This window comes from Chaetodon trifascialis, chromosome 2, assembly GCF_039877785.1.
Source record: "Chaetodon trifascialis isolate fChaTrf1 chromosome 2, fChaTrf1.hap1, whole genome shotgun sequence".
NCBI lineage: Eukaryota > Metazoa > Chordata > Actinopteri > Chaetodontiformes > Chaetodontidae > Chaetodon > Chaetodon trifascialis.
Genome location: NC_092057.1, coordinates 22,581,862 through 22,596,223, shown reverse-complemented (window position 1 = coordinate 22,596,223; position 14,362 = coordinate 22,581,862). Strand labels below are relative to the sequence as shown.

Sequence of the window (14,362 nt, the reverse complement as noted above, 5' to 3'; positions counted from 1 at the left end):
TTGGCCACTTGTTTAGAACTCCCGAAAGATGGCGGCGGCGCCTCCAGATGAGGCTAGCCTACAGTCTTGCATCAGTAAGTCCTCACACTGTACAATATCAAATTAACTTTTGAACGTAAACCGATAGCCGGTGTAATGTTAAGGGGCACAGAGGTATATTCCCTGTTTGAACTCACCGCTGTCGTTCATTGTACTCCCCTTGAGGAATAGATTGTTTGAGAGTCAAGAGAACGAGTGTCATCAAATCAAAAGTGCAGCTGTCGATAGGGAACAAATTCAGTCAGATAATGTATCACCTTCGTTCGTATTTTGAGCTCACATTGTGTTTACTGTTGACATTGTGAGGTTGGTGATGCTACACAAACCTGCCATGTAAACTTTAAAATCCTAGCAATGTCCAGCTGAATGCTAACAAATTCAACTAGCTAGTTAGCCGCTGACCGTTTCCTCCTCAAGGACCACGACGGACCTAGTACCGGGAATTGTACAGTGCGTCTGCTATAATCGTTGACACAGGCTTCACACGAACATTTTCTGCAGACACGAGCAGCTCTCATCTGCTCCATACCAGAGAGCTGGTCGTTTGCATATCGCAAACAACCAGAGGCTCCAGCTGCGGACAGTGTCACAGACGTTTAGTAGTAGTAGCTTGAGGTGTAAGTTAACTCTCAGCTGTGAATTATCAGTACCTGCGAAAGGTTGGTGTCACCCTGGGAGTTTTTTTGTGTGTGTGTGTGTTCAGTGTAAATAAAATAGCAGGTTTAAAGTTTGGATATAGAGCAGATGCAGGATTTAGTCTTATGTGTTTCCCTTCCCACAGACAAGGCCACCAACCCTTTGAATAAGGAGACAGACTGGGACAATATCAAGGGCTTTTGTGATCAGCTCAACAATGAACCAGAAGGGTGAGATGACGATTAAGAAAATCACACCATTTCAGATTAGTTCTTCTACTTCCCATCATGTACAAAATGCAGAATCAAAGCACCACGGTTGCTTTCCAGCTGTTTATGTGAAGTCTGACAGCTAACTTGAAGATCAGGGGTGTTTTTGTTTCATATTTCAAATTCATGTCTTGCGGTATTCTTGGCTTTTTTTTGTCCGTCAGTAAAGTGAAGGTTTATTTGTCAGTCCCCAGCTTGCGACCAGACTTCTGGCCCATAAAATCCAGTCACCTCAGGAGTGGGAGGCAATGCAAGCGCTTATGGTAAGAGATCGTCCATCAAAACCTCAGTGCAAAGTGTAAAGGTCTGCAAACTGACACGTGTTATTGTTTTTTTGTGAAGGCTTTTTTTGTGAAGGCTTGTCTGTACAGAAGTGAAACAAACTTTAAATGATTCCCAGGTTCTTGAGACATGCATGAAGAGCTGTGGAAAGCGATTTCACAGTGAAGTGGGGAAGTTTCGCTTTCTCAATGAGCTCATCAAGGTGGTCTCACCCAAGGTAACCATCCATGGCTTTTATGCTGCCGGACCGGTTTGACTGCATCTGTATATCCATGAGAAATAGCTTTTGTAGGGCTTTGTCAACCCATTAAAGTGGCTTTTAAGTGACTGTAGCAATCTTATGAGACAAGTTACTGAACCTGTATTTAACTAGTTGTTGCAGTTGTTAATGCTTAAAGGCATTTTCATGTCATAGTTGCATTAATCTCCTTTTCTCTGCAGTATTTGGGCGCCCGGGCTCCAGAGCCAGTGAAAAAGAGGGTGTTAGAAATGGTGTACAGCTGGACGGTGAGGCTGCCTGATGAGACCAAGATAGCAGACGCCTATCAGATGCTGAAAAAACAGGGTGAGCAGGAGCTTGAGAACCATCGAGATGAAAGACTTTAGCTCGCAGTCTCTCATTTCCTTCATAGTTACGTGTGTCATTCCATATATTTGCACACCGTTGTTGTAAATCTTGTTTTTTACTTCCCACATTTTACTGATAATGGGTTTTGGTTCCTAGAGTATCAGTTCTCCTTTTTATGGTGATGAGCCATGAGACTAATATCCTTAGTCATGCTTAGTTGAATCTAGTGTGACTTTAAAGATGCACTTTCCCATCAATGTTCAGTAGTTACTGCAGGATAGTTAACACTCATGTAGGGTTGCGGCACATTGATGCCTGATGTGTTTTGATGGAATACAGCTGACTCCCTTATGATAATGTGCTTACGTTTATCTCAAAGAAGTGCCAGGCACAATGCTGTAGCACCAGTGTCACACATTTCATGGACAACACTGAGTCAGATTCTGTAGCAGAGATCTATGTACAGTGCAGATGTATAAAATGGGAGCTGTCGACATGTGAAGTTAATAGGTGTCCCTGTCCTCTTCCAGGTATTGTCAAGCAGGATCCCGTGCTTCCTGATGACAGGCCCCTCCCACCCCCTCCGCCCAGAGCCAAAAGTGCTGTCTTTGAGGATGAGGAGAAATCCAAGGTAAGAAGTATGAGTGGTGCTGAAGAGGCACCAGGCTTCCACAAGGAAGGACTTGTGTATTGTATTGTCATCATGTGAGATTCCTAAGAATGTTTCCATACACATCAGATCCTTTGACGTGGACCTCCTGGGAAAAGCAGTATGGGACCAACCGTTTACAAACTTCTCTTCCTCTTTTCTTTCCTCTCCCACTTCGGTCCAATCCTGTTTTTGTAGATGCTGTCTCGCTTGTTGAACAGCACTCACCCCGAAGATCTGCGAGCAGCAAACAAGCTCATTAAGGAAATGGTTCAGGAGGTGTGTCATGGGTCTTGTTTGCTGTATGTGCTGCACAGTGCGTGGTCTCATGTGCATGTGTATCTGTGCTTTTCCACCATTTGTACACAACTGTACAACATTAATATACATGAATAGTAGTCTCAAGGCCTCTTCAAACCATTTTTGGATTATTATAGTGTTTTAAGACAATATTATTATATTATTTGTACTTATTATATTATATACTCCATATCCTCAAACGGAAAGCTGAATATCCAATTAACAATCGAGTTCTTGATCTTAGTATCATCTCATCAAACATCATCAGGCTTCAGTTTCAGTGACCTTGAAATGAATTGTTCCTCCGAAGTTCAACACTTTTCTTGAATATTCTTATAAGAATTTACGAAAAAGCAATAAAAACCTAAATAAGTAATTATCTTCAAAGTCATCAAGCTTCATGATGGCAATTAAAAATTATGATTAGATGTACAAAATGGGTGTTAACAGATTTAATTATTAAAAAAAAAGTTCTTCTTGTTATCAACATTAGAATGGTACTGAAGATTAATGGTAAAGCAAAATATTAACTCAATTAATTATTTCAATGTCTTGTAAGACCCACTTAACCTTCATATACTGTATTTAGATATTTACTGTGAGAAAGAATGGTCTAAAGCTCTAAAAGAACCTTTATTACCTTTATATTTGTCATATCTTCTGTGTCATTATCACCTTGATGAACAAACTCAGCCAGGAAACGGTCTGCAAAAACGCTAGTTTTCTAAGATTTGTATCGATCCCGGCCACTGTGAGACCCTGTCGCTCTTTTCCCAGGACCAGAAGCGAGTGGAGAAGGTATCAAAGCGGGTGAACGCCATCCAGGAGGTGAAGGAGAGCGTGAGCCTGCTGAGCCAGCTGCTGGAGGGCTACAGCAGGGAGAGCTGCTCCCAGAGCAACCAGGAGCTCATTAAAGTCAGCAAAGCTCAGCACATTATAACTAGCTGCAGCTGCAGTCTCACAACTCTGCTTGCACCACTCACTGGTTTCAGTGTTTTTAACATGTGTCTGTTTGCAGGATCTTTACCAGCGCTGTGAAAAGATGAGGCCGACACTATTCCGATTAGCGAGTGACACAGAGGATAGTGATGAAGCTTTAGGTGAGTTTGCTGAGCTCATGGCTTCGACAGTGTGTCATAGTATTATGTGTGTATTTAGTCACTTTTTTCCAGACAGATATCATGAAGTCCGACTCATTCCAAAAAGTTAAGATTTGAAAACCTCTGTTTTCTGTTTACAGCGGATATCTTACAAGCCAATGACAGTCTGACACAGGTCATCAACCTGTACAGACAGCTGGTAAAGGGGGAGGATGTGTCAATGGATGGCATAAACATGCCCTCACAGCCAGGTAGGCTGTGTGTATCTGTGTGTGTGTTTTCAAACTCTCTGTTGGAAATGTGAATGACCTCTGTAGGATATGAGATCACAGTTGGATGTTCTCCCTCCAAATCAGGCAGCAGCAGCTCAGCACTAGTAGACCTGATGGGACTTAACGCATCAGCCAACACAGCACCTTCCAACCCGGAGTCCTCCAGCCTCCAGACCCTGACTCAGAATGTGGGCATCAGCCTCTTGGACGATGAACTCATGTCGCTGGGTAAGATCAAAAAGCTCATCTGGCTTGTAAACACAAAGGTAAATTACTAAGCGTAACTTTTTTAACAAGTCAGCAGTGTCAGCACAGTTCAGTCCACACAGCACAGTCATACCTTATTTCCATTGGCTGGTGTGTAGCCCTCCTGTTGGCTGACTGGCTGAAACCCAGCATCCTCAGAAGCAGGACACATCTGGCTCGACCACAACAGAGCTGCACACATGCACAGCCTCTCTGGATTGAGCCGAACATGTCACGAACTCTGACAGTAGCAGTGAATTGTGTTTTCAGGATTTCTTTGAGAGAGTTTTAAACTGCATTTTTTTATGTTACAACCAGCAAACTGGAATGAAACTGAATTAACCTTTTGTTGTCTCTGATCCCTCAGGACTGAATGTGGCAGAAAACTGTGACTCTCAGAACACTTTTCAGGTGCGTGTTGTAAGATGATGCTGTGCTGCTCTCATTAAAGCCATTATTGTGTAGAATTTGAAAACTCTGGTGCCACCAAGTGGAAGAGACTCGTTCAACATATGCTATAATCATATAAAAAAATCAGCATATCGAGGCTTTAATACTGAAGCTGCTTTGGTTTTCAAGCCATGTGACATCAGCTCCATCTCCTTCCTCGGTGTCTTCTCTCAGCCCCCTGATGGCGCAGAATCCTCTGCTATGCCGGTCCCTGCTGCGCTGTTGCTGCCAGCTGTGCTGCAGACACCCCAGGCTCCACCAGCAGGGGGCCCTGCTGCTCCACCTAAACACATGGAAGAGCTGGACTTGTTGGGGAAGACTTTGTTACAGCAGTCCCTGCCTCCAGAGAGCCAGCAGGTCAAATGGTAAGCACGTCTGTGTGTGTCATTACAGCCCTTCATAAGTGTAATGTAACACACAGCAGTGGCAAATCACTTGTTGAAGGGGGAGATGTGTGTTTCTTATTTTTTCTTTGACGTGCACACAGCTACCATCTAATTTGTGTTTTCCATTCTTGCACATGCAGGGATAAGCTCCAGCCTCAATCCAGAGTCACCTTACGAGATCTGCAGAAGTCCAGCACCAACTGCAGACCTGCTCCAAATGCAACCGCCACTTCCTCTGCTCCCACTCCCGCTCCGGGGGCTACGTCCAGCCTGGCCGTCCAGTCAGAGCAGCCCGACACTCTCCTCCTCTCCAATCTCAGTGTCACGCCTGCTGAGAAAGCCTCAGTCGCTGCCGCTGAGCCCTACGACAGCATCTCTCTCGCTGATGTTACTGTGCCTCTGGAATCAATCAAACCAAGTAAGCACAGGCAGTGAAGCAGGGTGTCGTGATAGGTGCCATTTTTCTCCATTTTTCCGCATCACATTCTGTTTTGTTTTTCCCTTTTCTCTGCAAATCTATTCCAGGCAGCTTATTACCAGTGACTGTATTCGACAAACACAGCCTCCGAGTTTTGTTCACCTTTGCCCGTGACTGTCCTCCGTCACGGCCTGACGTGCTGGTGGTGATCATCTCCATGCTGTCCTCAGCCCCCATTCCTGTCACCAACATCCGCTTTCAGGCAGCTGTACCAAAGGTAGGTTGATGTAGTCTGCTTTTCATAGTGATGACAGATGTGCTTTTCCCCACGAGCTTCTGCCTCATCAGTTTAAGGCATGCAGTCAGGTGTCAGCAGCTAACATGTTTTCTATGGATATCACTTGTTGACATGGTTTTTGTGTGGATGTGTCCACGTTGCCTAGGTGATGAAAGTAAAGCTGCAGCCTCCCTCCAGCACTGAGCTCCCAGCCTTCAATCCCATCCTGCCTCCAGCCGCCGTCACACAGATCCTGCTGTTGGCTAACCCTCATAAGGTACTCTGTCACTTGACCCCCAAATTACAAAGCAAAGCTGGCCTCAGTTCAAGACCATTGTATGATATATGAGTATGACAAGGCTATTAAGTGTTAGCAAGTAATGTGTACATTATTATACTGTTCATTGTGTTATGTATACTACTACATACATTGTTATTATGTATGTTATTATACATTATATACAAACAAAGCCAATGCACCAGCAGAGGCAGTGAAGAGGAGTGCCAATACGCCAGCATGGATTGAATCGTTACATCATTGCTGGTGATGTAATTTTCTTCTCTTGTCTTTCAGGAAAAAGTACGTTTGCGGTACAAGCTGACTTTCAACTTGGGAGACAAATCTCATGATGAATCTGGCGACGTGGACCAGTTCCCGCCTCCAAACACCTGGGGGAACCTTTAGTGAGAATGGCCAACCTCCTGTCATCTGACCTGCTGCTTCCTTTAGATTTAGGTTGAAGTTGTCCCTCAGCGCTGACTTGAGGCAAGACGGCCTCTTTACGCCTCAGCGGCGTCAAACTGCGGTTTGGTGATCCAGACTGACTTGAGAACAGTTGTGGGAACCAGCTTCTGCCTTGTGCCTTCCGTCACAGCCTTCCTGTCCTCAGTTGATCATCTCCATGTTCCTGTTCTGCAGCTACGTTTTCTTCCTCCAACAATCAGAGCAACACAAACTGTTTGAACCACTCATCCAATGCAGTGACTTTTGGGAGAAGCAAGTTGAGCCTTTTAATACCGAATGTGTGCATTTGTCTGAATTGCATACTGTATACAATCCTCTCCGATGTCCCATGTCATGTGAATTACATGTAACATGTCTCGCAGTGTTTCTGTCATTTACAGAACCCCAGAGCTCAGCCTAAAGCAAGTGTCTGATGCATTCCTAAATTGCAGAGCTCGCAGTGTGAGCAAAAACGTCCAACATTCAGATTATTGTCAGCTTGTGTGTCCAGTGTTTTATTCTGCATGTTAAGAGTAGAGCTGATTTTCTTTCAGTCCATCAGTAATAACTTTCAGGTCAGCTTTAAGTCAGTTAAATGTTTAAGGTGATCTCTTAAATGTGTTCACGGTATGGACAACGGTAAAAACAGCCAATGTTTTCAGCTTATGATGAGGAATTGTTGGTATTTTTATCAACCAAATTAATTTCCTATCAAATGATGAATTGGTTATTTGGCTAATTGTTTCAGCGCTACTTCCTAGGAAGAACATCAGCAGTGGATTATGGTCAAATGGTGCCATGCTCAGCTTCTTTGCTAACCAACTCCCCATAATGAAAACTGCATTGTTAATTTGCCAAACACAGAGCTGGGAAATTATGTTGCTAAATGTAATTATGAACACACTGTAATCGCTGAAGTGGTTTTCCCTTTTATCCAGCAGAGACGGCTCAGAGTGTGAGGAGCTGATCAGAAATGCTGTGATAACAGGAAAAGTATCAGAGAACAAAGCTGGTGTGTGTGACAGCAGGTCTTTTCCACAGCAGAGTTGTGACAGTAGGAAAAGCACAAGTGTTACTAATAACATTAGTAATGGCTCAGTGTGACAGTGAGCCAGCATGAACAGCACGTGGATATTAGATAAATGGAATTCTGCCATCGCTGATTTCACTGATTGGTGCTTTTCCTACTGCGACAGGTCAAAGTCTCCTCTGTGAAAAGGCACTATGAAGGAAGGGCGCTAAACCTCTGCCTCTGTTAAAATACTGAAATTTAGCTTTTCATTTCTGCACTTTTCTTTGTTTTCAAGATTTTGGGACACTTTTTGACCGTTCTCAGGATTTTGATTTGGAGATTTATCTCACACATGAACTTTCATGCACTTATTTTCTTACAGTTTTGCACATGAAACCATTCCCCGTTACAGTACATTGTCTTCTCTTATTTGTTGCCTTTCTACTGTTGGTTGACCCAAAGAGGGACATGTGAACTCCTGAGTCGACGTTGCTGACATCCGGTTTGATTCTACCACGCGTGCCTGGGATGAAACATTTGATTTTCATTTGCTTTGTACATATATGTATACAAATCAGTAGTTTGAGTTGGGGTTTTTTTCCATTCCTTCATGTTCTTGTCAGAAAAATACTGAAAAATTATGTTACAGAATCATCCTAATATCCAAGTCATTGAGTTGATTGGAGCACGGGTCTATGATTCCTTCTAAGGGTCAGGAAGACTTAAATAAAATGAGTTTGGAGGCAGACAGGTTCCACCTGAGAAATAAGACTTCAATGTATGAGAGACTCAATGTGAGAATTACCCACTGAGTGAAATTAACTCAGTTCTGCCCTCGTATTACATTTCACAATAGATTAACACACATCAACAGTCCTTACACAGTGCCATTTATCCTTCTGATAGGCTGTTTTATAACACTGAATATCAGGTGTTTCATTTCCATAGAGATCAGAGCTTTTATTTGTTTACAGATGTATTAATGTTACTAACTTGTCCAGGACTGGAAGAAAGCAATAATGAGACAAAACAGTAGCCTCAGTAACTACCTTTCGGTCCTTCATTGCTTAAGCAGACTGTAAATAATGAATATTTGGGCTCCTAGCATGATGTACTGTAAACTGTGTATTGAGGGGGTCACATTCAGCTCAGATTTATTTTCTGGAAGTCCACACATCTCCACAGCCATCTTCTTTGTGATGCATGGTGCCACATTCTCTGACTGGAGTAGCATTAATCAGTAGATGATCACATTGCTCTGGTCATGGGGAGGATGATGATAGCTCTTACTTCTTGGGTCTTGGCTACAGGTATTAACCCAGCGAGTCATCTGATTTGTCATCCCAGTCTCCACTGATGGAACTTGTTAAAGTACCGGTTTTCGCACCGTTGTAGTGACCACGAAAACTGTGATTGCCTGAAACATGAGACAGGCAACTCATATTGTAGCCATGTTGTTTCATGTCTGGCTCTCGTAGGTACTGAGGTGCATTTAGAGGTACGCTACACAGTCAGTTATTGCTTTATAAAACCTATTACAGATGCAAATCCCTGCTTTTGGTAACCTCAGCAGCCTTTTCCTTCCATGCTTCAGTTTGCAGTATGATGCAAGAGGTCAGTAAAACTTGATCGAGGACTGTGAATGCAATGCTGTCACCTTCGTCCAGCTGTGAAAGACATGAATCAGACTGGACCTCCCACATGATCGAAGACAAAACAAACAACTGGGGAAACTAAAAACTTCAGACCCAAAGTGAGTCAATCAGCTAAACTGGATCCAGATTTTTAAGACTGATACTCAACATGAAGTACAGCAAAACTAAGTGTTGTGCCATGGTCCATCCAGATGCATTTCTGAGGGAGGGAACCACTCTTTTCCATTTGTGCTCCTAATGTGAATAAAAGCTTCATGCCATTATGAATATTTATCATTAAAAGAAACAAACATGTAAATACTGCTGGGTACAAAATGAGAATGTACTACAAATGTGTATTTAAGGCAAATAAAGTAATTTGTACAGGGAATTGACCTGATGTATAAATAATTTGCAGAGTAGGACAGCAGCTACAGCTTTGATTCATTTATTTGAGAAAAAGCACCGTAAAAACACAATGAATTAGAGGAAACAAGCAAAACAAAAAACAAAAATAACGCTCCAATTTCATAAACAATCCACATGAAAATGGGTCTGCATTAGCTGATCTGCTGGTGAAAACAACGTGTGAGTTAAACTGTTACACGTAAATGGAAACACATCCATTCAGACTTGGTACAGGACAGGAAAATGTAAAGGCATGCGTGACTAAATGTATCTAAACCTACGGCGACAGCTCATCACACTGAAAAAACTAAGTGTTTGCATGGTATCAAAATTTTGGGAGAAGAGTCACTACTTGGATGCACTGCTTCAGTGTTTAAAATAACACAAACCAAAAATCAATGCAATTAGAATATACCGCTGGTCACAACCAAAGTCTCCCTCAAACAATATAATTCAAAGACTTTGAAGAAAAAACAAAGCAAGACATGGCTCTGGAATGTGAATGTTTCTATTACAAATCATTTTTCACACAGCACTCTCCACCACGCACCACAGAGCCCCCCCGATACAGCTGACCAATGACTCAGCTTAAACTAGAGAGGGACAACACGCTGCTGTAGAAGCTTGTTCCTCCAGGGTGCATAGCTGAGAGCAACTTTATGAGACTTTGAAAGTTGAAAAAATGCAGCAGAAAACTTCTACGTTTCCTTTTCTATAGCAACATTTTAAATCCACCCATGAGTTGTATTAAAAAGCACAAAACAGATAGAAAATATCAGCCCTTACCTCCTTAGATATATAACTCCTGCCTCTGAGAGTTACACTGTGAACACACACAAGTAGCACAAATTCACTCAGTGCTTCTTTCTTATAGTTCTACTTCCGGGGAGGTGGAGGGCCCGGGGGAGGAGGAGGTGGAGAAGCAAAAGGGTAAGGCGGTTGCCCCATGAAGCCCATGAGTGGTGGCTGTGGTGGAGCAAACTGCTGAGCCATCAGAGGCTGCGGGCCCCCTGATGATGGTGGAGGAGGGGGCTGGCCAAACTGAACCTGCGGCTGGCTAGGCGGATCCTGACCTCCACCTCCACTGGGCTGGCCTCCGCTGCGGGAGTTGTATCCACCACTGCTGCCGTAACTCTGGAACTGATCTGAGCCTGAGCTGTAGCTATTCCTGCGATCCCTGCCTCTGTCCCTGTAGGAGGAGGAGGAGGAGGAGGTGGAGCGGTCTCCATCATGGCTGTTGCGGCTGAAGCCACTTCGGCTGTCTTTGCTGCTGCCGCCACCACCACCACCAGGGCGCATGCGGCGGTCACACTCCTCCTGGTACATGAGGTTCGGGTTGTTGGAGCTGCTGCCACGGTAACGCATTCTGCCACCTGCAACAAACAAATGTAAAATCAGCATTTTTAGGCTCTTCATCACTGCATCTTCTTCTTCTGGTCTTCATAATTCACATCTTCTCTTCTTTACGGCATGATTGACTATGATGTATCACATATCTTACCGCCTCCTCCTCCACCACGCCCTGAGTCCACGAGCTGAAGCAGTTTGGGATTGATGGCCTGCCGGGCCTCCGCCAACACCCGGACGAGGTCCTGGGCCTTCCGCATGTTCCCCGGGGTGAAGAAGGTGTAGGCAGTGCCCTTGTTGGTACTGCGAGCCGTACGTCCGATACGGTGGACGTAATCCTCAGACGAGCCAGGATAGTCATAGTTGATGACAAACTTGACATCTTCCACATCTTTTGGATGAAGGGCAATCAATAACACAGCATGGGAGAAAGGGAAGAGATGATCATCTCAAGAGGGGAAAAAGCTTCTGCAGAAAGAATGATGGAACTGATGGTTTGTATCTAATAAAAATATATATAACTAATGTCAATTACTTACAAGAAATAAAAATCAAAACAAATGGAGTAACTTACCTGCTTTATCAGACACCATGCAAAAATCCACACATCTAAAGATCCATTTCAGTTACCCACCATTACAACTGATCTCAACCATACACAGTTAAAGCTCGACTTCAGGTTTTCACACTCGACATGTAGCAAACACGACATGGACAGTGTACAACAACCATGTTTAGGCTTCATTATCTTCACACCAATGTGATTACTGGTCAGAATGTGTGAAGACAAGGAGTCTGTTTCTTATTACAGAAGACTTGGGGCTCTGACGGCACTGCTGATCAATGAGCCTACCTTTCCCCTCCATCGTGACAGAGGGAAGCATTTCAGGAAGAATTTCATCACCCACAACCTACTGAATGACAGAATGACGATGTGCTGGGAGAAACACTGTGCTATTCTTTTGGCTAAAATATGAGCACAATGGAAGTACCTGAAAATATGGTGAGCTCATGGAGGAGTTAAGAGAAAGGGGCGGTGAGGTACTTACCCCCTTAATGTTGTTTTTACAAAGGTAGACAGTCCCCCCTGATCAGTCCTGGTTTATAGGGAGGGGCTGAGGGGGAGGGAGACAGGATTCATCCCACACCAGCAACGTCAGACGGGAGCAGAACCGTTAAACCTCAAGAGTCACGCACACAAACAGCTGGTTCTGTTGCTCTCTCGCTGCATTGCAGGACCCTCCTCAGACCCTGGCCAGGACTGGATCCAGACGAGCCCGTCTAATTCTCTCCCCCCTGTCTGTCTGCTTTTTGGGACGGACCGATGGGCAGACATACAGGCACCTCAGGCTGCTCCCAAGGAAGGCTCGCTGGATATACAAACTCTGACAATACTGGGCAGGGGGATCTTAAGTTACCCAGGAAGAATAAGAGGGGCTTTAATCCCTCGAAAACTAGCCAAGCTTCTACTTTAATGTGATGTAGGGGGCAGTGACAGCAGCACGGACTGTTACAGCTGCCATGTGCTGCCAAACCCTGAGAGGAGAAGAGGGGAAAAAAGAACAAGGATAGGTCATAGGAATTTTGGCAAGTCAAAGACACTTCACTTATCCCCCCTTCTCAACAAACTGGACGTCAAATTAGCCATTTTAGCCTTCCTGCTGCCTCAGAGATACAACGACACAATTTATCTTCTTGTGGGAGAACAGGTAATATGAGCATGAAGGAGACATAAGAAAAGGTGCGCAGGAATATCTGCCCCACACACCCTCCTTTCAGGCAGCAGTGTGCCAAAGAGCCCCGGTAGAAGGAAGCTTTTCAACTGCAGTAACAAGAAACAGACTATGAGCAGCATAGCAGATGGCCTGAAGCCTCCATGCTGGGCTCAACAATTCATTAAACTGTCGGGTTAGAATAGTAAGGGAGATCCTTTAATATAATTGATTTCATTGTACATCAGTAAATTCACACAGATCACATCTCCTTTGTTATTTTGACAGGAGCAAACTAGCATAATATCAACCTGACAACAGTCAAAGACAATTCTACACTTTATGTTGTGCTAGATTGTGATTTTATCTACCCCATTTCATTGCCAGACTTTGCCAGATATAACTGCTCTCATCTGTAGTATACTTACCTCAAGATAGTCAAGATAACTTTGCAACTAGAGGCCCATAAGAAGAGTAACACCTGTATGGTACACATCAATTTAACTGTGGCGACTGTATACTTGTGTCACTCTACAAGCGTTCCTTCGTATTATTTACAGGAAAGATATAATTCACTGGAAAATGCAAAGAGAATGAGAGAAGAGACATTCATGTGAGAGATTATGCAGCATGAACTGTATGTGTGAGCAGACATACCCAGACCACGAGAGGCCACATCGGTAGCAATCAGTATGGGAGCTTTACCACTCCGAAATTCTGTAGGATTAAACAAAGTATTAGTAGGACGACTAGCAGACACAGACATAGAAAAGAAAAGTGAAGAGCAGGATGGAAATCATGATCTCAGCTCATACGCTCAGTGAATCAGTAAGTTTAAAACTAATCTCCACATCTACTGATCAGCAGTCTGAGGGAAGTAATGTTCTGTATTGTCCACTGGCCCCTCAGGTATGACAGATGAACGACATCTTAGAAAATGGTCTACAACAAAGAGCAGGAGGGAGGTGGTAACGCTGTCTTACCTGCGAGTACCCAGTCTCTTTCTGGCTGGCTCTTGTCTCCATGGATACACATGGCTGGCCACCTAGAAAACAAAACCACAGTGAAGCTGCAGGATTGGAGGACACTGTCTGTCTGTCTATCAAACATTTGCATAATTCATCACTAGATCTGCTGTGATCATATTGCGTCATTCCTCACCCGTCCCGCCTCATCCTCCTGGTAAGATCATCACAACGCTTTTTAGTCTCCACAAAGATGATGGTTTTATTTTCCTTTTCAGCCATTATCTCCTCCATCAGCTGAAAAAGTCTGCAGACAGGGAGAGACGATCAGAGCACACCAGCAGTACGAAGCCTGATCACACCTGGCATTACAATATGTCTCCACATGCGTCTCAAGGGACCTTTGTGATCGAATCTTACTCTATATGCAAATAAACATGTACATTTTCTCTTTGCAAAGACCAAATGCATTGTTGTTTTTAACAATGCATTTATAATGCAACAGTGGCAGCCACCTGTCTGAGAAAAAGGAAGTGTGGGGATACTGCAGTCACTAGTTACATGGTGAAATCAGTTAAAACAGTGTGTTCACAAATATGCGTTGCTTATATTGGTATGTAAGAGAGTGTCACCATATGCTTCCCAGACCACCTCCAAATGGGGTCCGT

The 14,362-nt window shown here is 43.9% G+C and overlaps 2 protein-coding genes across 3 annotated transcripts in view; one reads left to right on the top strand and one right to left on the bottom strand.

Annotated features, from left to right (window-relative positions):
* Positions 1-6: 6 nt before the first annotated feature.
* LOC139344322 (ADP-ribosylation factor-binding protein GGA1-like) lies at positions 7-13,803 on the top strand. Of its 2 annotated transcripts, XM_070982390.1 has the most exons (17): positions 7-74; positions 821-905; positions 1,132-1,207; positions 1,345-1,443; positions 1,668-1,791; positions 2,325-2,425; positions 2,642-2,722; positions 3,521-3,658; positions 3,762-3,843; positions 3,984-4,094; positions 4,200-4,343; positions 4,729-4,772; positions 4,986-5,176; positions 5,338-5,615; positions 5,723-5,892; positions 6,059-6,169; positions 6,467-9,651. In XM_070982390.1, exons 1-17 carry the CDS (start codon positions 29-31, stop codon positions 6,575-6,577), a joined length of 1,992 nt encoding a protein of 663 aa, XP_070838491.1. In that variant the 5' UTR covers positions 7-28; the 3' UTR covers positions 6,578-9,651. The 2 variants fall into 2 exon arrangements, with proteins under 2 accessions (XP_070838491.1, XP_070838499.1); XM_070982398.1 differs by lacking the exons at positions 6,059-6,169; positions 6,467-9,651 and adding an exon at positions 13,794-13,803 and having other exon boundaries at positions 18-74; positions 5,723-5,902.
* Positions 9,696-14,362, bottom strand: part of LOC139344331 (probable ATP-dependent RNA helicase DDX17) — an 8,668-nt gene continuing 4,001 nt past the window's right edge. The window contains exons 9-13 of the mRNA XM_070982409.1: positions 13,891-14,001; positions 13,713-13,774; positions 13,387-13,446; positions 11,172-11,408; positions 9,696-11,043 (exon numbers count right to left, since the gene is read on the bottom strand). Of these exons, the coding sequence (XP_070838510.1) occupies positions 10,547-11,043; positions 11,172-11,408; positions 13,387-13,446; positions 13,713-13,774; positions 13,891-14,001 (967 nt within the window). The 3' untranslated portion in view covers positions 9,696-10,546. The remainder of the gene's footprint in view (positions 11,044-11,171; positions 11,409-13,386; positions 13,447-13,712; positions 13,775-13,890; positions 14,002-14,362) is intronic.